The 26349-nt window shown below is 41.2% G+C and overlaps 1 protein-coding gene and 1 non-coding gene across 2 annotated transcripts in view; both read right to left on the minus strand.

Moving 5' to 3' along the window:
• Positions 1–3881: 3881 nt before the first annotated feature.
• The window catches only part of USP12 (ubiquitin specific peptidase 12), an 80077-nt gene continuing 57609 nt past the window's right edge, over positions 3882–26349 (minus strand). The window contains exons 4-9 of the mRNA XM_024125958.3: positions 21466–21695; positions 17800–17876; positions 17604–17687; positions 10815–11012; positions 8249–8327; positions 3882–6706 (exon numbers count right to left, since the gene is read on the minus strand). Of these exons, the coding sequence (XP_023981726.1) occupies positions 6605–6706; positions 8249–8327; positions 10815–11012; positions 17604–17687; positions 17800–17876; positions 21466–21695 (770 nt within the window). The 3' untranslated portion in view covers positions 3882–6604. The remainder of the gene's footprint in view (positions 6707–8248; positions 8328–10814; positions 11013–17603; positions 17688–17799; positions 17877–21465; positions 21696–26349) is intronic.
• Positions 9077–9150, minus strand: TRNAR-UCU (transfer RNA arginine (anticodon UCU)). Its single transcript has one exon. It is a non-coding gene; the product is annotated as a tRNA-Arg (tRNA).

Consider the following 26349-nt stretch of genomic DNA (forward strand, 5'->3'; position numbering starts at 1 on the left):
TCGAGACACCCAACATTCTTCACCATGAGGCTGCTAAGCTTATCAATCTGTCCTCAGTTATTAAATACCTCAGAATCACTGTAGACCTTGTGACACATTCTGGGAGTTCCCTGGCCACAGAGCAATTATCTCAGAAGTACAAGAGCCATTTCAACTTTGTACCTAATCTCAAATTCTAATGTTAAAGCTTTGCCCCGTGGCACGTGGGACAGAGGCCAACAGATCCTGAGCGTGCGAATTCCAGTGATTCTCTCGCCATCAGGGCTAGGCCTCCCCAAACTGCCAGGCAATGTGAGTTTGTTAAAAGCAAATGCTTATAAAGAAACCGTGGTCCATTCATACCATGGAGTACTATGACCTAACCCCCAAGCCTGGTCCTCCTCCTCCAGGGTTCTCAGCAGAAGGCGTCTGTCTCTTAAGCTGTGCCAGCGAGACAAATCCAGTCCTCCTCCTAGACACTGCTCCCCTCGCCTGCACCCCAGCCAGCCCGTGGCAGAGTCCCGTTGCCCTGAAGCTTCATCGCACACACCCGCTCTGGCCCCTCCAGACCCCTCTCCACATCACAGCTCAGGATTTCCTTCTCAAAGCACCAATCTCCCCACCCCTGCCTGCCTGCTTTGGGATAGGATCATAAGCCTTATCTCACTCGGTAACTACATTCAGTAAATCAATGTAACTTCAAACCGGTTCTCGTCAATAGCTTCATCTATAGTAAAATAGAGTATAGATGATGTATAGAAGTCCAGACACTATATTGCTCATACCTGGGTTCACAATAGCAACTTAAAAAATACATCTGTCGGGCCGAGTGCAGCAACCGAGATGGCTTTTAGAACGATAAATACACGTAATGCTGGGAAAATAGGTAAGATGCTTGTATTTTCTGAAGCTTCCATTATCCCATCTAATCATCTTATCCGTGGACAGGCCATTTTGTAAGTCTACCTTCCTTACCATCCTACCGTCACTTTTTATTTTTCCTTAAAATAAGTACCACACTCTGGCAGGTTATTAAAAACTAGCCAAAGTCCAGCCAAGAAATTCATTTTTGCATCCTAAAACAAACACCATTGGGAAAATGGTTCCTTCCTGAAGGGAAAAGCTACCAGCAGACAGAAGTTTCAGTAAATAGGTTATAAACAACACAAGTAACCATTGCTTTTGTCACCCCAAAATGTGCACAGACAGTATGCGATCACTGTCTTGCTCCTGGGCCTTGCAGTGGGTGGGACTCTGTGACGACATGGCCGAGGACAGTAAAATCACGTCTCTTCTCCTGCAATCTTGTCAATGACCCAACATGCACTTTCCAGGATTTACTGGGCAGGGGCTGCACCACCGCACAAGGTGAGCCATCGCTCCTCGGTCACTTTTTAATGTCTCCTATCAAGTGGGCCACAATTCGGAGGTTCCTAAATCTGAAGAACCTGAGTGTTCTCCAAAGGAAAGGATTTTGAGAGACGGTGGAGTGCGTCTTTTATGCAGGGTAGGTTCACCCAAGGCCGTTGTGCCCGTACAAACTGAAGGAATACGAAATCAACTCCTGCCACCTGAAACCTAGAGACTGGTGTGCTTTGCTCAACCCACCTACCTCGTTTCAAGTCAGGGACAGGCGAAGGGGTGCTTCCCACCCTAGTGACCAGTGCAATCTAGATTCTCCCTGCAGTAAATGATAGCACCCCATGTCCAGCTATTTTAAAGGATGCAGGGCAGGAGCTAATACGAGCCCTGGCCTAGGATGCATGGCTCCCTGTCCGCCCTCTGGCCCTGCAGCCTCACGTGGGAAGGAGCTTGTTTTTCTAGCACAACCTCTGAGCCAGTCTAGGCACCCCACCTGCCAATGGTAAAACGCGTCAGCTCGAGGCTTCATTGCTTATCTTCTCTCACTGCTGAACCAACAGAGAGCTCTCCCTTGTACTTAAGGTCCTTTCTGCTCTTCCCACTGCTGTCCCAACTCAACCCTAGAAGCAAAACACCCCCTAGACGGCAGCCCTTCAAACGCTGTATGTAAAGACAAGAGTTCTGTCCCTCTTAAGTATCCCATGAGTCTTCCTTAGATGATTTCACTTTTTGACAATGCTCCCAACGGGTCAACTCCAGATTGGCAGTGAACTTATAGAAACCGTGATCTAGAACTTCAGGTGAGTTCTAACACAGGCCCAAACCTGGATGATTAGAACCACCTGGGAGCACTTGAGAACTCGATTTCTCACCTCCAGCCAGTCAAAATCTTCGGGGATGGATCTCGGGAATCTGAACGTTTGTAAAATTCCTCCAGTGATTCTGCTAATTATCCAGACTTGGGAATGACTTATCAGTAGAGTGGGACTGTTTTTTTGATCTTCAAAGAGTTTTGCTTCTTTGAAAACGATTAGAAGGTAGGACGTTTTCATTAAGTCCTGGATCAGCTTAATTACAGGGCAAGTCATTGACAGCAGGTGAGGAAATTTAAGAAAGGAACCCATCATTAAGGTGGATTATAGTAAGTGGCATATGATGAATAGTGTAGGCTTGTTTCTTCAGAAATCAGGGGTCCGTAGTGGCTGCTTGAGGGAGAATTCCTGAGAGTAATTTAGAACCTTCCACAGGGAAACAAGGGGTTAAGACCCACTGACACCTGGATCTACTACCTTCGGGCTGAGTGACTCTGGGAAAAATCACTTAACCTCTGAAAAGCCTTAGTTTCCTCTTTTGTAAAATGAACCGCATAGACGCTGTCTTCAAGGTGAATCTTTAAAAAACGTAAAATGCTGAGTACACGGCCTATCACATGCTCAACTCAGAAATGATGGGTTATTTCAGCAGCTCTGGAGATTTTAAAAAAAAGGGTTATCACAGAAAACACATCAATGAGGAGAAGAGGAAAAGCTTTCACATAACACGCACAGGTACTGGAAGACAAGGGAACGTGGAAAAAGCGGGGGGGTGGTCTTGGCTTTTCAACAGTCCACGAAAAACTCTTGAAAACAGACAATGTCATTTACTCAGAGTTCAACATGATACAGAGGATTATCTCAGTTCCCCACCTCGGGTACTGGGTTCACTCTGAGAACAGTCCTTCAGAGATGAGAATAAACAAGAACGCCTCCAGGCCAGGGTTCCCAAGAATGGTGAGGATAAATAAACAGCAGTCACTCGACAGTTGAGGAAGCTTCAAGTTCTCAAGTTCGTGTGCGCTGACTTTACAGGAGCAAGTACTACCCTGGAAGGGAGCAGGGGTGCTAGCAACAGTGACTGTTAAGATATTTTGCCCTCTGAGATTCTAAGTTTAAATTTCTAAACTTGGGATTTTTGGAAAGACAATGCTACTAAATAAAGACAAATAAATGCAAGGTACGTGCTGAAGAAACACGCAGGCACGTATGGAATGCTATTTTACACAAGTGGGATGTGTTCTGGGAAAATCTCTTTGGGTCACAACAGTAGTAACTTTTGAGCAAAACCAGTAACACGGTGTCTGAAGCGTGTACTTCTAGTTTGCAAATGCATTTGAGGAGAAAAGGAAAAAACACACAAAACCCCACAAGCACAAATAAACCAACTTTAATAGATATTATTTTGTATTTATATAGCGCCTTCTTCAAGAACCTTAGATGCTCTACAGACATTATATCTAATTAATCCCCACAACAACCCTGTGAGGTAGGTATTACTCCCATTTTACAATATAGGGAGACTGAAGCACAGAGAGGTTAAGTGACTTGCCCAAGGTCACACAGTTAAATTCACTGAAGAGCCAGGACCTGAGCGCCTTAGCCTCCCAACTCCCAGGTAGATACCTCATGAGAGAATCTTTACTGAAAAGTAGCTTTAAAGAAAGTATCAAGAGTAGTAAGTTATGGAAGTGAGGTCTTTCTACTGCCGTCAAGGAAAGAAAAAACCCTACACGGATGGTTAGAGGCGACGAGACCCATATATCACATTCCCCACCTCTTCCCTTTGCCTAAAGTCTCAGGGATCCTGTCTCGAGCCAGCTTCTAAAGGTAAAGCCGCCAAGACAGAAGCCATGTGACTTAGAAGTGAGACTTAATTTAGAATATTTACTTTCAGTTATGATAATTTATAGAAATTTTTATTCCAATATACAAAATGTGGGACAGCCATCCCAACAAACATGTACACAGTTAGACAGCAATCAGCCACCATTTACAACTGAAACCCGCCCCTCATTTCAATCAGTCGGACCAGCACACAGCCTCACAACACGTTCTATATGGGTCCCTTTTCTTACTCACTACATCTGCATTTTTCCCCCCCGACCCTAACCCTACATGTTTTTAAACTATACTGTATTTCTGAGAAGCTTCAAAACATTTTACGTAGATGCAGCTGCACTTAGAGTGTATAAAGAAAATTGAGAACCATCACCCCATCCTCCCCTCCTGACAAGTCAAGTCGTCCTATTAAACAGGGTGTAGATGTGAACAGTGTGTGACTACCATGGAACTCAAAAACAACGCTAGAACCTGCTTTAAGAGGAAATTTAACCTTGGCTTTTAGGTCACTGTATGTTTTTTTAAATGCAAAATGTAAAAACAAACACGACATAGTATCCCAATGCTGTACCTTTATGCAAATGACTTCATCTATCTTTCTCATACATGTTGTGGCCCAACGCAAGTAAGAACTGGTTCAGCTTCACGTTACTCCTCGTCTCCATCCTGAAAGCTGCAGAAATTTAGCTTTAAATTCCAAGACAATTTGGCTGAAGCCCTCAAAATAAAAAAAGGCATCCACCTCCGCAGCTATCACCTTGCCCACATTCTTGGTTGTGAGTCTCTGTGCCATGTTGGTAGATCAGGCAGGCCATATAATTTGTACAGAACCATTCCAGCCAGGGTAAGGCTTTAGAAACTGTCTCTTAAAAAGCAATCTGTCAAAATATATCATCATTTTCTCCCAGCACATCTGTTTCAACAGCCCAATTAGCTAAGTGACCCTGTTAAAGATCTATCCATGGAACGAATAGGTGAAGTCACTTCCTGAGCTAAAAGATACAGATAATAAATGTTAATAATAGCAGCAGACGAAACATTTTTTTGTTGCTTGTTTTTCAGATTCAACAGTATTAGTAAAATAAGTTTACAAAATTACAACAATTAAAAAAAAAGGATTACTTCCTGGAAAAACATGGATAAAGAACATCTAAGACCTGATTGCTATTATCTTGTATATTCAATTATTTTCAGCAAGTTACATTCGGCCACTGTCAGACAACTTCTTGATTAATGGAAAAGTGTCAACTGCAACGGTTTACATACATCTTACATCACACATATTACTTCTTGAAACTCCCTACAGAATGAAGTCTTAAACACAAAGTTAAATTCCAGTAACATTTGTAAAGGTGGAAGGGGAAAAAAAAAAAGACTTGCTTTCAAAGTACTTCTGGTCGACCTCATTAAAATGTAATCCTCACAGGGTCTGTTAGCTCTCCAGGAGCTGGGGCTGGGATGGATCACTTCTTTCCAGGATAAAGAACATTTGAAAATAACGTAACTGCTGTGACATGAGTTTTCCAAACGTGGCCTCAACCTGAAACAGAGTACTGAAGAACTCTCAAGACCAGCACGCCACCACTGCACCAGGATTTCTTAGATCATTACACAATAATAGGGAATTTTTGATAGTTTTTAATTTTACTGAAATTAAAACTGAATAAAATAACTGACTGACCACTAGGACAAATATTTAGCCAGAGATATCAGTTCCTCCTGAAAAAGAATATGTACCTCCTCTCATTGCAATTTTTCTTAAGGTAACTTATGATTTAATAAAACAGAGTTTAAAATTCACCTTAAAAACAGAAACAAACAAAAGGATTAGTTAAACTGACAAAAACTAATAAAAATATGCTCAAATTTACTGACAGAATCATGGGCAATTCATACAATACTTAGACTCTACCAGTTTTAAGTAAAATAAATAAGGAAAAAAATTATAATTACAAAGCCAGTCTTTCCCCTTGGGGAAACAAAAAGCCACTTTTAACCAACTGTTCCCTAGATATACATACACTGTATATTATTATAAGCTTCTTCAGAGAAGCAAACGTATTTGTCTTCCTGACACTGGATTCTAGTATCTGTTAGTTTCTTTACATCAGGAAGGCAACTGCAAGTGTTGGGCCCAAAAGTATTTCTGGTTTACGCTTGAAAAGACCACCCAGTATTGCTTCTCGACGTGTTCAACCAGGCAAACGTATGCAGTGTGTTCAACATCATCTCCTGCAATTGTCAGTACAACCTCACAGATTCCTTTTCTTTCTACTGCACCCCCAAGGAGTTCCATCATTATTGGTGCAATTAATGAAGAGAAAATGCATGTCAATTACTGGAAGGCTGTTTTACAAGAGGAGCTGGTATCTCTGATTTCACTGCCTTGTTGTGTGGAACTGCGCAGACAGCATGATACCTGAGCAAATCAATCAACTACCATGGTAGGAAGAGCGTGTTAATCCAGTCTTTGCTTTACTGTGTGCAAAGTGTGCTACTGCCCCCTGAGCTTCCTGCATTTCTCTTTTCTTGGAAAACTGGTGCTTTGATCCTTTTCCAAATAACCAGAGAAGAAATGAGGCAGAAAGTCTCCCTTCATGGCGGTTCCCTCAGTCCCGGGACTGATAGAAAAGGATGTAGCCAGACTCAGAGTTCTTTGAGATATCTGACGTCAACCCGTAGAATTCTTCGATAGCTTGTGCATCTATTTTCTGTGAGGCAAAACATAAACATTAGTACAAAAACAAGCTCTTTGAACTGCTTAAATCCAATAAAATCCCCAACCTTTCTTAGAATAATGCCTTTCATTTTCTCATTCATAAAACAGCTCTGCACAATCCAAAAGGCTTAAATTAAAAAGACGGATGATGCCAAGTATTGGTGAGAATGCGGAACGAATGGAACTCTCATTCATAGCTGGGAGGAATGTAAAATGGCCCAGACGCTGGGGGAAATGTTTAGCATCATCTTCTAAGGCTGAACATACAATTACCCTGTGTGTGACCCAGCAATTCTATTCCTGGGTATAGGCTGAACTGTAGGAAACCACTAATTGTCAACCATCTGGGACCTTCAAAAATGGCTATTTCATATGGTTCAATCAAAAATATACCCAAGAAAAATGAGGGCCTATGTCCAACAAAAGACTTGTACAAGTATAATCAAGGCAGTTTTATTTGTAATAGTCAACAATGGACAAAAAGTCGAGTTTCTAACGTGGTATATCTGTACAATGGAAAATTAGACAGCAATAAAGAAGGAACTACTATTGCAGGCAACAAGATTGAGTTGCATAGGTACTGATGAGTGAAAAAAGCCAGACACAAAAGCAGTCACACTGGATGAGCCCACTTATATTCAAACATAGGCAAAATTAATCACAATAACATAATAAAATTCAAAATAGTGGATTCCAGAGGATGGTGGGTAGGGGAGGAAAGCTGTGGGTACTGACCAGGAGGAGGAATAAGGGAGCTTGTTGGGGTGTTGAAAATATACTATATCTTGATCTAGATGGTGGTTACGTGTATGTGTGCACGTGTGTGCATTCACATGTAAAAATTTAAGTTGTTTAAAATTTGCATACTTTACTGTGTCTTATAGCTCAATAAATTATTTTGTTAATAGTGGTTTTTTTAAAACTAGCTCTGTTGTTGAAAGATTTCCCTTGTTTTATGCTAAACATTTTTTTAAAATTTTATTTATTCATCTATCTATGGCTGCGTTGGATCTTTGTTGCTGCATGCGGGCTTTCTCTAGTTGTGGCGAGCAGGGGCTGCTCTTGGTTGCTGTGCAGGTGTGAGGGCTTCTCATTGAGGTGGCTTGTCTTGTTGTGGAGCACAGGCTCTAAGCGCGCAGGCTTCAGTAGTTGTGGCACGTGGGCTCAGTAGTTGTGGTTCGCGGGCTCAGCGGTTGTGGCTCGCGGGCTCTAGAGCGCAGGCTCAGTAGTTGTGGTGCACAGGTGAATGTGCTCCGCAGCATGTGGAATCTTCCCGGACCAGGGATCGAACCCGTGTCCCCTGCATTGGCAGGCGGATTCTTAACCACTGTGCCACCAGGGAAGTGCCTATTCTAAACATTTTAAAGGTTAGCTGACCATTCCAGCAATGGGACTGGATGTTAGGGAGTAAGAAGTAGAAGTTAGACTACAATCTGAAGACCTGTCATATACAATGAGAAGCTGGAAGGAAAAAGTCAAGAGCAAAATACATACACAACTTTGAAGAAGAACAAGAAATTAGGAAACTACTTACTTCTACAATGTCGTCATCAAACAACAACCAAAAATCATGACTCTTAACTATTGCAATATAATGGCCTCGGTTGGGACCACTAAAACAAAGAGAAATAAAAGTTAATTTTATACAAAGTTTATTAGCATTGCTCTTCTATGCCCTATATTCCACGTTCTATAAAGTAGAAAAACTGAAACAGATAAAAATATTCCTTACCTATTCTTTCCCCCAAAAGATCAAGCTACATTGATCTGAACTGGCATTCAATTTTAAAACCAAATAATCAGTACTCGACTTTGAGAGATATAACCAGCATTCTCTCTATATAAAGCTATACTATAAAATTCTTAGTTGCCTTTTAAAATTATTATTTTTGAAGTAATTTTCCAATTTGCTTCTATAAAAGATTTAAATAAAAATTTCTAGCATTTTTGTGGGGGAGGAGAGGCGATCACAGCCAGAACATGCTGAACTAAACTACAAAACAATGCATGTAGAATTATTTCTGAGTCTTAACCCTTGGCAATAGTTTTTCTCGAGGAAAGATTCCATGGGATGCTTGAAAAAGTAAAGATATCGAATCCTTGGCTCTGAAATCAAGCTCCAACTTCATAAACTTCTTTAAACAAGTGACTTTTTTTAGTATTATTAGTGCTAGCTTTAAGTACTTAACTCTTAGCACCATTATAATTATTATAATTGCCTCTGCATCTCATTTTCAACAAATCTGGAATACAGAAATCTAGAAAAATGTAAAAATAAAGGTGGGATTATTTCTTTTAAAAGAAATTCTTTTTTTTTTTTTTTTTTTTTTTGGGCTGTGCCTCGTGGCTTGCGGGATCTTAGTTCCCTGACCAGGGATCGAACCCCGTGTCCCCTGCAGTAGAAGTGCAGAGTCCTAACCACTGGACCACCAGGGAAGTCCCTAAAAGAAATTCTTTACAAAGAACACGTCAAAGATTTTTTTTTTTTTTTTTTTTTTGCGGTACGCGGGCCTCTCACCGCCGCGGCCTCTCCCGTTGCGGAGCACAGGCTCTGGACGCGCAGGCTCAGCGGCCATGGCTCACGGGCCCAGCCGCTCCGCGGCATGTGGGATCCTCCCGGACCGGGGCACGAACCCGCGTCCCCTGCATCGGCAGGCGGACTCTCAACCACTGCGCCACCAGGGAAGCCCCACGTCAAAGATTTTTAACCTCTCCCAGTTTAAGTATGACTCACTATAAAAGCTTATATATAATTTTTAAATCAAATTATAATTCTACCACAATTATTATATTACAGACTTTGAAGTAATTTTCAACACAGATTATTCTTTATGGTGAATACTATTTCAAAAGTAGCAACCTCAGATATAAGAATAAGCTGCCTCCAAGTTTCCTCAGATCTTTGATTCCATAGTTGAGATGAATATTTTAGGTGACAAAATGACACAAAGAGAGCACTTTTTCACTGCAGAGGAAAATACCTCAAAACTTAAAAAAAAAAACACTTTTAATGCTAAAATAAACCTCCAGTCTGATCATTACACCAGGGTTCTGTAAGGTACCCAATATTGTTTTCCTCTGTTCAGAGGTCATCACTCTTACTTTAGAAACATAATGCTCCAAAAATGGAAAACAAAGATTATTGCTGAGGATAAGAGGCAGGAGATGGACTGACCCAGACCATGGAGGTTAAAGACTGTGACAGAAGTGGACTCCCTCCCAGCTGTCCTGACATATTCTGAGCAGAAAGCTGGGAGAGGGAGGGACAGCTAATGAGAGGCTGGAGTACAACACGCTGTTAGTACAAGTTTCCAACAGCCAGGGGGAAAGGATGAGTGCCCTGTTTTAACATTATTACAGGAGGAAATTCCCTGGAGGCCCAGTGGTCAGGACTCGGCACTTTCACTGACAGGGCCTGGGTTCCATCCCTGGTCAGGGAACTAAGATCCCGCAAGCTGCACAGTGCGGCCAAAAATAAATAAATAAATAAATAAATAATTATTACAGGAAATTCTAAATAGTCAATGAAGACTGTATGTTCCAAATATAAATGTTGATTATGTGATACTCTTGTGGTTTGAGAATTTTTTGAGCTATTTTATAAATTAAGATCTATAGATGAGATGGTACACTATATTGGCTAACAGGAAACAAACACACGGACTTATAAAATCAGAAAGCTTATCTTTGAAGATTATCTCCAAAACCTTTTGAAAGTGTTTTTCACAATCATTAACATGATGAACATATCCAATTAATCTAAGAAATAACTTATTTTGTAAAATCTCTTTAAGCAGTGTTTTTTTTTTACCAATAATCAAGAAAAAGGAAAAGAAAAACTAACAGGACTTAAAGTTCCCAGAATAATATTTAAATAATAAGAACAAGTATCAAATCCAGGCAATAACACACTATTTTAATATATAAACGTTTTAAGAAGGAAATGGTAAAATGTATCTGAAATAAACTTATTTTCGTCCTACAGCACCGAGGGCTACAGAAACCTCCGCAAGGCCTGCATCCGAGTGGCTCACGAGCATCCTGTGCGTGCACTTGCCCACCACTGAGCATCTTGCCAGCATGGCCCACGGCCCTGTTACCTTCCACAGTGAACCACGACGGCCACGAGGTCGTACATTCTGTCGGGATTGGTTGCATCGCCTGAAGTGTTAAACAGACGAAGTTCTAAAGGAAAAACTACCCGGTAAGAAAGTTTTGTATATCGATGAAGTTGATCCATATATTTAAATCTTTTCAGATGCAGAGCCAGAATCATGGGCAGCTTTTTAACTTTCATCCTGTTAAAATAAACATGAAAACAAAATTTCATAAAAGACATTCGCCACGTCCTTAAAAGAATTATCAAACTTCACGATTCAAGTAACAGTTGATAGTTTTCATAGCCTGGCACTGCCCACTTTTGCATATTTCTACCCATGACTTTTGTATTAGCAAAGCAAAATTCTGAAAGTCTTAAGACGGCCCCTGCCCCGCATCATCACCAAACCACATAATCTGACACAGCACTCGGTACAGCTCCCAAAGAGATATGACGGTACATTCCTTTATTAAGAACTCTGTACTTCTGAAATATAGGTCACTGTGCCAGCTGCAGGAAAAACCGGTTCCTTAAGGCCACTCACTCCTTTGGAGGTGAATGGAGGCTGAAATCCATTTGTTCTATTCAGCTACATAATTCAGTAACAGACAGACAGGAGGAGACAGTGAGAAAAGCATTAAAGACCATCCATTAAAGGCGTTTGCCAGAGACAAGGAACAGCTCCTTAGTAAGAGCAGTGGCTGCGTGCATCCTGGAAAGGGAATAAAATAACCTGGAAACGCAGGAGTGAAGCTTTTACCTGTAAAGCATGGGCCTCCCCATCCCCAAATGCCCTGAAGACCCCTCCAGGCAGCCTCTCCCCGAGATGCCTCCGCTCCCCCATTTCACTTCAGTGCCAACGCTTGATCTTCTGGCACAAATAACTGTTCTCCTCAACCCTCCATCAGCACTCTACACATTCACTTCATATCTGTACATTTTATTACACTATGAAACATTTAGATGATTATGGGTCTTTCTCTTCTAGGGTCTGGACTCCGGATGGACAGAAACCATCTCTTTTATTATATTTCTCCACCTAGCACACGTAGGTACTTGACAAACACTACAGAACTGAATTCGGTGTGTGTTCAGTGAAGCAAAACACTTTTCATAATTAAAAAATGAAATTTATTAAACCTCTGCCTCTAATGAAGTGAAAACAAATCATTTTTTAGCATTATTCTAGATCTGCATTCTTCAGATCTTAAATGTGGTGCGGCAGCTTATTATTCCAGAAATGTTTATTAATCTGGCTTTTGGAAAACATTAGCGAAAATCAATGTAAAACCTCATCATTCCTGGAAAGCAATCTAGCAACACAAATTAACAGCCTTTATGGCCTTTGCCTCAGTAATCGAAACTAAATATATCATCTCAAATACAAGACTTCTGAGAAGAATTCAGTTCTGGAGTTATTTTACATTGTGAAAAAGTGGGAGAATCCTAGCTATTCAACAACAGGAAATGCTGAAATACATTACAATACAAACACAACAGAGTATTATACAACTTCAAACAATGTTGTTGGAAGTTTCTAAATGGCATGGGAAAATACTTACGGAAAGTAAAAAAGTCAAGATATATATTTATATATAAAGTAATCCAACTCTTAAACATCAGATGTTCAATTAAACTGGTACAGAGTTGCTAAAACAAACTCTTTCAAAACAATAAAAGCAAACTATCCTTTGAAAATGTCCAGTGAGGTGCAAACCCACAAGGATTTTTCTAAGTGTTAAACATGTTAGTAGTGTATTAGATACAGTCAGTTAAGATTAGGAAGAGGAGACAGATGGCCTGGGGGTTAGGAAAAACGTGCTTTTAGAAATTAAGCCGGAGCAGAGGGGGAAAAGCGCAAATGGAGAAAAGAGAACACGTCCAAATGCCGGCTTGTAAAATACGCCCCGTCAGACAACATGGCAGGAACACGGATCCTCCCAGCAGCACTTCCTCCCAGACGAAACCCAACACTTGTGAGGAGACACAGGATAAAGTCAAACACCAATATTTGTGGAGCCACATTTTAAAGATGATGAGAGACTATCTCACAAAATTTTTCTCATACTGAAATGGCTCAGGAAGAAATGAACACATATATAAGCTGAGTCAAATTCATTATGGAGATTGTGCAGCAGAAGGAAGAACAAAGAAGTTGATTTCCTGCTCGAAACACCAATTCCACCAATACACCAAAGAATTGATAGGATTCTGGTTTTCCTTCCATTCAGACATGTGTGGAGAAAGGTTACCTTAGGGAGCTCTTGATCTCTGTCACTGTTGTTAAAAAAGTGGTCTCAGAATGTAATGTTTTCTCCAAAAGACAAATATGCTGAAGAAAAAAACGGGAGCACAGAGAACTTTTTTTTCCTTTTTAGTTAAAGTTTGAAATAGACATTGATTTTTAAAAAAATATTTATTTATGCACGCACGCATTCTGTGCCGGGTCTTAGTTGCAGCACGTGGGATCTAGTTCCTTGACGAGGGATCGAACCCGGGCCCCCTGCATTGCGAGCACAGAGTCTTCACCCCTGGACCACCAGGGAAGTCCCCGACATTGATTTTTATCTTCTGTAAACTGACTTATAAATTAATTTTCTATTTAGATTTTTTTTTAATGGCATTTACCTACTACACAATGATTAAAATTTGGATGAATTTATGATATACATTTTCTTGCTTTTACATCTTTAAAACAATAAGGTGTGTTCATTTTGCACTAACGTAAGAGGTATTTACCTTTCTATTATCTAATTATAATTAGACAATATCTAATTATAATTTAAAACTATTTTTAAAAAGTAGAAGGATGGAAAAAGACATTAATTAACAAAGTCAGCAAAGCTGGCTCTGGCTGATTCTAATATCAGACAAAGTAGAACCCAAGCCAAGGACTGTTACTAGAGATAAAGAAAGACATTCCATAATAAAGAGGGCCAATTAATCAAGAGGACACAATCTTCCAAGTACCAAATACCAAAGCTTCATGCTCCAAAAACCAAATTTGATAGAATTAAAGAAATAAACAGATAAATGCACAGAGTTAGTCTTTAACAGACTTCTCTAACAAAAAAAGTCAGTAGGAACAGGGAAGGTATGAACAACCAAATTATGGATCTAATCAACATTTATGGAACACTCCATTTCAAACTGAAGATATATGTTCTTCTCAAGTACAACTGGACATTCACTAATGTACTGGACAATGAAAGAAGTCTCAATAAATTCCAAAAGACAGAGATCACAGGATATATTTTCCCGACAAAAAATAAAAAACAAAAAAATAGCAAAAAACCCCCTGAAATATGGAAACTGAGCTATATACTTCTAAATAATCCATGGGACAAAGACAAAATCACAAGGGAAATTAGAATAGATTTTTAAATGGATGATAATGCAAATACAACATGTTAAAATTTGTGGGAACACAGCCAAAGCAGCGTTTAGAGGAAAAGTTATAGCTTTAAATGTTTATATGAGAAAAGAAAAAGGGCAAGTCTTGACCACACAGAAAAGCTTAATAATTGTACATAAAATTCCACAGTTTCCTCTTATAAACTTAATGTCAAGCAGACATTTAAGTTGCTTCCACCTCTTCTTGGTTATTGTAAATACTAGAGCAATGAACATGGGAATGCACATATCTCTTTGAAAATCCTGTTATCAGTTCTTTTGGATATGTACCTAGAAGCAAAATGCTGGATCATACGGTAATTCTATTTTTAATATTTTTGAGGAACCTTCACACTGTTTTCCACAGTGGCTGCAACATTTTACATTTCCACCAACAATGCACAGTTCCCTTTTCTGCACATCCTTATCAACACTCATTATTTTCTCTTTTTATTTGAAAGCGGCCATCCTAACTAATATGAGGTGGTATCTTATTGTGGTTTTGATTTGCATTTCCCGGATAATTAGTTATGTTATCTTTTCATATGCTTGTTGGCCATCTGTATGTCATCTTTGGAGAAATGTTTACTCAAGTCCTTTGCCCATTTTTTAATTGGGTGATTTGGTTTCTACTGTTGAGTTGTGTGAGTTCTTTATATTCTGGATATTAACTTCTTATCAGATATCTGGTTTTCAAATATTTTCTCCCATTCTGTTAATATTCTGCAAATATTTTCTCCCATTCTGTTAATATTCTGCAAATATTTTCTCCCATTCATGTCATTTCATTCCGTTGTTTCCTTTGTTGCACATAAGTTTTTAAGTTTAATATAGTCCCATTTATCTGTTTTTGCTTTTGTTGCTTGTGCTTTTGGTGTCATATTCAAGAAATCACTGCCATACTCAACATCGTGAGGATTTTTTTTCCCCTATGTTTTCTTCTAAGAGTTTTATAGTTTCAGGTGTTATGTTTAGGTCTTTAACCAATTTTGAGTTAATTTTTGTGAAATTTTTGTTAATTTTTGTGAAGTTTTGCAAAACTTCAATCTTTTGCATGTGGATACCCAGTTTTCCCACCACCATCTGTTGAAGATCATTGAGCATATAAATGCGGGTTTATTTCTGGGGGGCAGGGGTGCGGTGGTAAGCCTGACTACCTACAGGGGCACTGACCAAACTGTTAAATATATAAGGATCATGGGAGCCAATCTGTACTGTCAGAGGAGGGGCTTACGAATATTAAAAAGGAGAAAACCAGAATAAACCCTATGGTGTTGGATGAAACTGGAGGTACTGTTGTGAATTTGTGGTTTTTCGATACAGATAGACCAACAGATAAATAAGTACAGATGTAAATGTGTGTACATATGTACACGAGCACGCACGTCCTCCAGCTCTGTTCACTAAGGGGGCCCAGGAACAGTGACACGGCAACGGCAACGAGCACAGCTACACCACGGTCCTGGTTTTTAAATGTTATTCTCCCCCTAAAAGGAACCAGGGCTCCTTCGAGAAACGGCTGGTACCAGTGTGGGGGGCAAGGAAGGTACAAAGCGAGCCTGGACATCTTGTTGCACTAGAGAGTAAAGGGGGGCTGGAGAACGAAGGGACGGGGCAAAAGACACAGGAGGCAGCGGGAAGGGGCTCCTGCCGGCCAAATCGGGATAATGTGAACATGAAAATAAACGAGACAATCATTAAACACGGGATAAAACAGGAATCCCTGAGTCCTCACTGAGATTTAAAAAATGAAAAAGATTGTAAATATCCCCATTTCTCATCAAACTTTCAATCTCAAAATACGTATGAATTACAACTGGGGAAAAGCACAGCTTCACAGTGAAGAATCCTGGGAGACAGCACCTTAGTCAAGTGTCCAAAGAGAACAGTACCAGGCACGGGATGTGCAAGACAGAGTCCCAGAGCAGGCCTCAGACCGTCCTCGGAAAGGCCGGGTGCAAGGACGGTCCTGGGTTAACATCCGGGAACTTGACCGGGGGGTGTCCCCAACTGTTCCCTAACTGACAAGTGTGTGTCGATGCCCCTGAGAACTGTCTGTGCAAATCATACGGTTTATGCCGAACACCTGCTTCCCTTCCAGGAGCCTGGAGTTTTGGCACGCGCCAGGCAGAGGATGCCTACGTGTCCAGCCCCCAATAAATCTCGGCCACCGAGTTGGTGACGAGCTTCCCTGGGAGACAGCACTTCTCCCACGTTGTCACGTTCGATGCTGGAGGAACTAAGTACGTCTGTGTGACCCCACGGGGACAGGACTCCTGCAAGCTGGCCTGGCTTCCCCTCGGCCGACTGTACTTGTCCCCTTCCCCTGCAATAAGTCTCAGCTGTGAGCACGACTATATATGCTGAGTCCTGCAAGTCCTCTAGTCAATCACCAAACCCAGGAGTGGTCTTGGGAACCCTGACGCTTGACACATATTAGAATCGTGTGCCATTTAAAAGAACACAATGAGAAGAACACAGCATCACTTCTGTGTGATTCCTGCCCAGAAGACATAACCTGAACCTAATCATACAAAAACATGAGACAAAGCCAAAGAAGAACATTCTGTAAAATAACTAATCTGTAATTTTCAAGTGCCAAGATAATGAAAGTCAAGAAAAGACTAAGGAACTGTTCTAAATGTAAAAAAGACTAAAGAGACATGAATACTAAATGCAATGTGTGATTGTGGACTGGATCCCTTTTTCTATAAAGGACATTATTGGGACATCTGGTGACACTAAAATAAGGTCTATGATAACAGTAACACATCAGTGTTACTTTCCTGACCTGGATGGATACAGTCCATAGGAGACTTCCTTTTTGGTAGGAAACAGCTAGCTACCCAAGCGTCCAGGATCTTGGCACGTCATATCAGGAACTCACTCTCAAATGGTTTAGGGTAAAAAAAACATTGTTAGTATCGTTCACGCAACTTTTCTGAGTTTGATTCAAAATAAAAAGTAAAATAATCAGGATGATGATGATGATGATGATTCAACTCCTTGATACCAAAATACCGCCTTTATAATAAGATACTGAGAGAAGGTACAAAATCCTATGTAGGAACAGTGGAAACTAGGGTGAGGGTGAGTAAAGTACTTTCCCCTCATCCTTCCTCACCAAGAAAAAGTTTACATAATCAAGAAAGCTTCAAAGCAAAATATTTTAACTGTATTGGTTTATGATTGTTAAACAATCACTAAATGCAGAAAATCACCTGAGGGTACAGAGGTGAATACTGTTTATCTAGTAATTACCTAATGAGTCTGAGCTGTTGGTGATAAAAGAAAGAATGTTTTCGCACTGCAAATTGTCACAGATCGCCTTCTGCTAGAAAAGCCCATCTACAACACTGCCAAAGAATCACTATAAATGTTAAAAACACTAACTTACCGTTTGTGTGCTTCCTGTTTGCTGCGGCATTCTTCACAGTAGTATTTGTATTCACTGCATAGAGTTTCTGTGTTGCTAAAACCCCTGTGTAAAACACAAAATAATTTTGTCTATACCAGAAAATTAGGTATTCATTTAAAAATATTCTAAACCAAAGACAGTCATTACATGTCAAAGTAAATAACTCTGCACTTACCTTAAGCAGTGAGTAATGGATGTGTTTTGTTCCACGTCAACAGAAAGGTCTAAAAAATCTTCATCTTTGCTGCTTATCTGTAAAGATAGGGAAATACCTTTGATTTCTTTTTTTTTTAACATCTTCATTGGAGTATAATTGCTATACAACCTTTGATTCTTTAATCACTGTTCCAAAATGATAGAATTAAGTGCACTCTATTATTAGTATTATTAAGTATAATTAAGTATACCAAGAATTCTTTTTCCCCCAAGTTATCCAAAAGGACACTGAATGAATAACTTTCATTATATGTAGAGGTAAAACACCAAAGTGCACCTGTGACTGATCTTCTTACTGGCAAAGGCTAGTGTGATGTGAAATTCCATTAGTTCCCCTAATTCTTGGTAATACTGTGAAGCATAGAACAAACTGTACCATATACACTATTTCTTAAAAAACACAGGCCAAGATTGAATGAGAATGTTTGGCAAAGGATGTGATATCTGTATTGTTTTATCATTTAAGAAAAAAATTTAGCCCCAAATGCCAAACTATAATCTTCACTTATGACTTTCTTTTATTTCCCCCCCAAATTGAACAATGTTCTGTTTGAATTATGAATAAATCACCTTATAAAAATGAAGTTACTATTTATTCATCTGAACTGGAGCAGGACAGAACTTTAGTCCTCACTTTTCCTACGTGCAAGGAGATGACGCGATGCGATGGGAGGGGCCTCCCACTCGCAACGACTCTACACCCGCTGACGGTTTGTGATGACTTTTCCATACAACACCAAAAGCATTTAAAGAACATCGAAAGCATTTCCATGAAGGAAAAAACTGGACTTTCTCAAAATTAAAATTTAATACTTAAAATTAAAAACTCAACAATAGGAAAACAAACAACCTGATTTTCAAAATGGGTCAAAGACCAGTACAGATACCTCACCAAAGAAGACATACAGATGGCAAATAAGCACATGAAAAGAGGCTCCACACCGTATGTCATCAGGGAAATGCAAATTAAAACAACAACAAGACACCACTGCACATCTACAGGAGAATAGCTAAAATCCAAAACACTGACAACAGCACACGCTGATAAGGATGTGGAGCGACAGGAACTCTCACTCGCAGCTGGTGGGAGTGTGCAAAGGTGCAGCCAGGCCGGTAGCTCCTTACACAGCTGAACAGACTCCTCTTACCACAGGATCCAGCAAGCGTGCTCAGTGCTGTACCAGCCAAAGAGGCTGAGAAGTTACGCCCACACAAAAACCTGCACATGCATGTTCATAACAGCTTTGTTCATAATTGTCAAAACTTGGAAGCAACCTAGATGTCCTTCAGTAGGTGAACGGATAAACTCTGGTACCTCCAGACGATAAATCGTAATTCAGCAGTAAAAAGAAATGAGCTATCAAGCTGTGAACGGACATGCAGGAACCTCAAATACATACTGCTAAGTGAAAGAAGCCAATCTGCAAAGGCTGCATACTCTACGATTCCAACCACATGGCATCTGGAAAAGGCAAAACTATGGAGGCAGTAAAACAGCCAGTGGCTGCCAGGGGTTGAGGAGGAGGGAAGCAGGAAAACGTGGAGAACAGAGTGAAACCACTCTGTAGGATACTGTAGTGACTGACACATCATTATACATTTGTCAAAACAAAGAGGAATCAAAGAACAGACAACACCAAGAATGAACTCTTATGTTAACTATGGATTTTAGATAACAATCTATCGACATTGGCCCATCAATTCCAACAAATATATCTTACTAATGCCAAGAATGTTACCATCAGGGGGAAGCGGGGAGGGGGGCAATTTGGGAACTCTCTGTACTTCCCACTCCATTTTTCTTACATCTATTAAAAAAAAAAAAAAAGACGGTTCCTTATTAGTCTCTGCCAGTGTAAGTTTATCTGATTCAGTTAACCGAGTAGACTATGTTATTATTTCCAACATCCATAAAGCACTTCCCTTACTTTTCTAGCTTGTGGACTCTTTTCCAGTTGACCACGCTACTCTCCTCTGCTATTAAAAACTAGCAGTGGGCTTCCCTGGTGGCGCAGTGGTTGAGAGTCCGCCTGCCGATGCAGGGGACACGGGTTCGTGCCCCGGTGCGGGAAGATCCCACATGCCGCGGAGCGGCTGGGCCCGTGAGCCGTGGCCGCTGAGCCTGCGCGTCCGGAGCCTGTGCTCCGCAACGGGAGAGGCCACAACAGTGAGAGGCCCGCGTAACACAAAAACAAAACAAAACCAAGAACAAAACTAGCAGTACAACCATCACAGTAAAGACTGGATTGGGCAAAAAGCATCAGTGAATGCTAAGCCTGGGGGGAGACTTTGATGAGGAACAAGAATATCTGTGTCTCCCACAGTCTGCCTACTAGTTACAAGGGCATAGAAAAAGGTCATCACGAAGTGGAGAAACGGAACAACATCGCAAATGGGAGAGCAAAATCAACTTTACCATCGAGGGGCAGGAGGAACTGTGTGCCTGCGTGTGACGCCCTAACGAGCACACACTAACTATGAATTGTCCAGGCCAAGGATGTACAACCGGGCTTCCCTGGGGGCGCAGGGGTTAAGAAACCAATGCAGGGGACACGGGTTCGAGCCCTGGTCCGGGAAGATCCCACATGCCACGGAGCAACTAAGTCCTCGAGCCACAACTACTGAGCCCACATGCTGCAACTACAACTACTCATGTCCATGTGCCTAGGGCCTGTGCTCCACAAGACAAACCACCACAATGAGAAGCCCACACACCAAAACAAAGAGTAGCCCCCGCTCACCACAACTAGAGAAAGCCAGCGGGCAGCAACGAAGACCCAATGCGGCCAAAAATAAAAAATTAATTAATAAAATAAAAAAAAAGAATGCACAACCTGCACCTAATTAGAAGGAAACATCAGACAAACTTGAAATGAGGAATGTTAGATTAAAAGGGGGAGGGGCATAGTCTTTAAAAATGTAAGTATCATAAAAGACAAGAAGACTATGAACATGTTCCAGATTGCAGGAGGCTAAAGGAAGCATGGTGACCACATGCGACGCAAACTACTAAACTCTAATAAAACCAGACCCTGTGCTGAGAGGAGGCTGTGCTGTAAAGGGGGTCACTGGCAGAACTGGATAAAGGTGCCTAAGTAAGAGTCTGACCTTTCATTCGTCAAGGGAGAACAAGGTAAGAACTGAACAGGAGGCCTGCGTTATCCGACCCTATGAGTAAATCGTTTTCAAGAGATTTACCTACTGCTCATCTTTACAAACTACCCAGCAAGTGGGCAGTTTCCCTCCTTGAGTGTACACAGTAGGCTTCAGTTTTTATTCCAACCATAAACAACAAACATAATTGTAGGAAAAGGAACAACAAATGAATATACTTCCCTGACCTGTAGGTTTCTTACGAGCTCAACTAAGACTATAATTTCCAGAATATGGCTCTATGGTCTCCTGTAGTGAAACAAACTCAAATGGTTCAAACTGCAGCAAGTATTTCTCTGCCACCTCAGTATTCACTGTTAATAAGCAGACAACTGAGAGGCACATCTGTCACAGTCATATACTCTACACCTGCGGATTACAACTTTCAAGTTCATGTCTCATACCCATTCTCAAAGAACACTTAATATAATGGATTAGATTTGTTCTATACAAAATTTTATGATATACTTACAGTTTCGCAAGTAAGACATCTGGTTTCATTAGTTAATGTTCCCTGAAAAATCTCATGAACCCACGTTGGGTCTGGTGTGCTGTTGTTATTTTCACTGTCAATATTACCGTTGGGCAAACGACCATTTTGTTTTTCCTGCTTTCTCTCTTCTTGTAAAATATCAGCAATTGTATTTAGTAGGTAATTTAAGAATTCATGGGCATCCTGCTGCATGTAGTTGTCAAAAAGCTCTAAAAATAAGAATATACAGAGACTTATTTCAGAATTAATAACTTCATTAAAAAACTAAATTTAAAAAAAGAATAGTATTCTATCAGAACTAAGTAAAATGTTTGGAACTGTTATAGTAATGTATAAGAAATAGGTATCTTTCACATATACAAATTATGACTGAATTTGGAGAAAATAAAGTTATGATGAAAGAGAATCTTTAAAAAAAATACTAATAGATCAATGAGAAAAGAGCAAAACCTATCCTCACGCATAATGTACTGAGGAGATAAGAAACAACTGCTTTTTATTAACTCATTTAATCTATTACTCCACAAATATTACAACATGGCAGGTTTTTTTTTTTTTTTTTGGCTGCGTTGGGTCTTCGTTGCTGCGCGCGGGCTTTCTCTAGTTGTGGCGAGCGGGGGCTACTCTTCGTTGCGGTGCACGGGCTTCTCACTGCGGTGGCTTCTCTTGTTGCAGAGCACGGGCTCTAGGCACGCGGGCTTCAGTAGTTGAGGCACGTGGGCTCTAGAGCGCAGGCTCAGTAGTTGTGGCGCACGGGCTTAGTTGCTCTGCGGCATGTGGGATCTTCCTGGATCAGGGATCGAACCAGCGTCCCCTGCATTGGCAGGCGGATTCTTAACCACTGCACCACCAGGGAAGTCCCAACATGGAAAGTTTTAAAGTAGAAGCTGGACAACCTCTTGGCAGTGCCAACACAAATGTGTAAGAACCACAGAGGAAGTTGTTAACATTAAAAAATACTGGGCCATACATGCTAGAGATTCTGATTAAGTCAGAGATGAGGCCTGGAACCTGCACTTTTCAAAGCTCCTCCAGGTGACTCTGCTGTGCAGTCAGGTTTAGGGAACAAAGGCATCATGAACTCCCTATTTAATCCAGAGAATCTCTAAGGCCCCTTCCAAATGTGAGGTCTGTAACTCTGTGGAACGTTCCCTGTAGTTACAGGAATAAGTAAATGTCGTGGAAACCTGAGGGTCGCTAACATTAAGTGCTTGACCTGTGCTTGCGTGGCGCACCCTGAGCCTGAAGAGGAAGGACTTCAGGGGCAGAGGGTCTCATGCCCTGTGACACTGCTATTAACGGTATTTCACAAGCGAGGAAAGGGGATCAAGTGGTAAAGTCACTGCCAGGAAGCGGCAGGGCCCGGATTCAAGCCAGGCCATCCGGCCCCAGCGAGCCACACACAGGCAGCCGGGGCCACCTGGCCACACAAGGCACCCGCGGTCCAGCCAACAAAACGCACTCAGATGAGCACCCAGTCAGGAAGCTTCACCTTCAGAGCTTCCGTAAACATTTAATAAGTGCCAGGAAGTTCACAGTTTACATTTTTTAAAATGACAGAAGAGAAATTGAGAAGAAAATTTAGGGAGAGCCTTCCTAAAATAAAAGGAATTAAAAAATTACATTTTAGAAGAGCTACAGACATGACTGCATAAAACTAAGTTCCATGCATTAGAACTCATTGAAAAAGTTAAAAACAGTGAAACCTGAAAGTTATTAACATCTTCAACATATAAAGAGTTTATCTCAACACAAGAGAAAAAACAAAGTCGGCAAAGGACTTGAAATCAACAATTTATAGAAACAACATTCAAAAGTTTAAATAAAACACATGAAAAAACATTCAACCCCACTGTAACGAAAAAGGTCTTGATTTTCCTGTCTCTAAAATGGAATACCATCTTCCTCTGCAAGGTTATTATAAAGATAAAATGGGAGCAAGTGAAAATATTCATTTTCATGAATATTAAAAGAAAATACTGATTTTAATCTAGGTGTCAAAAAGACCTTTGAAAAGTATCACATTTAAGGTGTAGGTGCTAGAGCAAGACTGTCTGGATCCATCCTGTGGCTCCACCTCTGGTCATGGGCATGTCACAGGCCAACACAAGGATGCCAGGCCTGCGCCTGGAGCCACACTTCACTTCTCTGCTATAAGTCTGTCCTGAGGGGTGTGATCAGCCTTAAACAAACTCCCTATGTTATTTTTAAGAACAATAAAAGCCCTGAGTCCTTGGGCTTCCCTGGTGGCGCAGTGGTTGAGAGTCCGCCTGCCGATGCAGGGGACGCGGGTTCGTGCCCCGGTCCGGGAAGATCCCACATGCCGTGGAGCGGCTGGGCCCGTGAGCCATGGCCGCTGAGCCTGCGCGTCCGGAGCCTGTACTCCGCAGCGGGAGAGGCCACAGAAGCGAGAGGCCCACGTACCGAGAGAGAAAAAAAAAAAAAAAAAAAAAAAAAAGCCCTGAGCCCTAAGAGTTACCGCATTAGCCCATGTGGACTTAACCTCTAACTGATCTTTAATTTGTTGTACTGCGTGTCTTCTGGGTTTTGCCCACGAGGGACAGTGGATCCAAAGCATCTGATACCACTCCCACCACCTGCTCCGGCAGAAGTCACTGCACACCACCCACACCGTGAGACGCCTGCACCTCTGCAAACCCTCCGGCCATCCTCTCCATCTCCGAGATCAAGCCAAGTCATGCTCGGAACCCTCAGATGGTGCCGCCAATGGACTGGTCTATGCCAAAGTTGAGATAACTGAGGTCAATGACCTTTCCCCTTCCCTCTCAAGGCAATAATCTCCATCCCTAAGAACACCACCATGCCCCTCACCCCAGTCTCCTAGTCTCCACTATTATTGTACCTCATTTCCTTCCTCATCCTTGGGATGTTCTTCTTTCGCAACCCTTTGTCTGCTGTTCCTTATAAGAGCTGCTTTCTGTTCTAAACTCCGCATTTCTTCAACCTTTGGCATCGTCTAGCTTCCTGCTGCCACCCCTAAACCACTACACTTTCACTTGCATATAAAAACTCTCCCTCAACCAACAAAGCGCGTAAGATCTGGCCATCCTACCCTTAACCCTCACCCTTCTGTGGTCATGGCTAACCTCCCCTCACCCACTAATGGCCTGATCGATGGTTTCTCCATCCACCCCGACTCCTGCCCTAACCTGCTCCGTGTCCAGGCAGCTCCTGGACATGAATGGAACCCCTCAAAACCAAGAGCTTCCATCTCTCACTTACCCCTCCCCAGGTCACAAATCTAGAATCACCAACCTCAGGAGGCCCGCTAAGATGGGGACTGAAAGGAGATTATGCTAGAGGCGATTAGGGGTCTTGAGCAAAGTGGAAACAGACTGGGGAAGTCATGGGGAATATAGGGGGAGGGAGGCTGGGAGAGGACCAGGAAAAAGACTTTATAATCACTGCTAAGGGCCTGGTTAGGGTGAGGGACGAATAGTTCACCCCAGTGGATAGCTACATGATGGCTTAACACCACAGGCTAGACTCACTCTTCCCTCTTAAATTATTTTAGCACATATGCATGTTTTTCAAAACAAATATTTTTTGTAAAGCAGAAATATGCAAATGTTTTTATTTTTTTAAAAGATGAAATATCTTTTTGGGGGGGATGTTCCCTTAATACAGAACAATGACATCATATTCAAAGAAATACCTCAATTGACCTGAATGCTCTACAAATGAGATGCAAAGTAAATCAGAAAATACTCTATTTTGTTAAAATATTTTAAGTATTATAGTCCATTTTCTATAAACATAGTAAACCGAACATACCAGAACCTTGCAGAGCCTAAACTAAGAGCAGCCACTGTAGTTTTAAACAGCAACCAAGACCACGTAAACATCCGAACATCAACATCATCAACTAAATGGCCTCACGACAATCCCTGTAACCTGTATTATATTTAATTTTTAAACTCTTAGCTTTCTTATGGGTGGCTTTCTTCTCTGCAAAGCAGCATAATGGGCAAGGCAGACTTCAAACTTGCTTTGGCAAATTAAACAAATTCACTCATTCATTCACTCATCCAGCAAATATCTAGTAAGCACCTCCGATGTGCCAGGAACTGGATCAAGTCCTCAGACTACAAAGGTGCATAGAAACAAATGGCTCCCGACACTGAGGAACTGACAGTCTAGCGGGAGAGACAGACAATGTCCATATTAAATAAACGTATGTGAAACGTGTAAGCTATCAAAGTCCTCGTACAGCTGTAACATCAATGCAAAAAAATAAAAGAGGGAAACTAAATCACTGCCTAAAAGTAAGTTTTCTTCATAATTCAGAAATAGCTACAGCTTTTCACCATATAAAATATCTTTCATGCTCTTTTGGAGAAAAAGGATTAATGAATATGAGAAATTATTTACTAAAATCTATTTAATAGCTGTTATTTGTGAACAACTAGTTATTTCCACACTTGAGGAAGACGAATACTTGAATATGTGTGTATATTTTTGTATCTGTGTCTCACCATAGCACCTGAAATGCTGCTGTGTACATACGGGTTCCTTCAGAACCAGAACCCTTCCTACTGCATTCACTGCTGTATCCCCAGCACTCAGAACAGTACGGCCGCACATTAGATGTGCCTGACACTTCCTGAGTGAATGAATGATGAACAGATAACAGGGGTTGAAACAGCTAAGACGACATGAGAAGAATGTCAGCCCCGTGAGGGCAGAGGTTTGTCTCATTTCATTATCCCTAATTTCTGCATAGTGCCTGGAACACAGCAGGGACGAAGCCTATAATCATTAATGAAGTGCAAGTAGTCCGTCATCAGAGACCACATATACACGGAGCGACCGTTACCACACCACGTGGAGGAGCACAGTGCT

This window comes from Physeter macrocephalus, chromosome 13 (genome assembly GCF_002837175.3).
Source record: "Physeter macrocephalus isolate SW-GA chromosome 13, ASM283717v5, whole genome shotgun sequence".
Lineage (NCBI taxonomy): Eukaryota > Metazoa > Chordata > Mammalia > Artiodactyla > Physeteridae > Physeter > Physeter macrocephalus.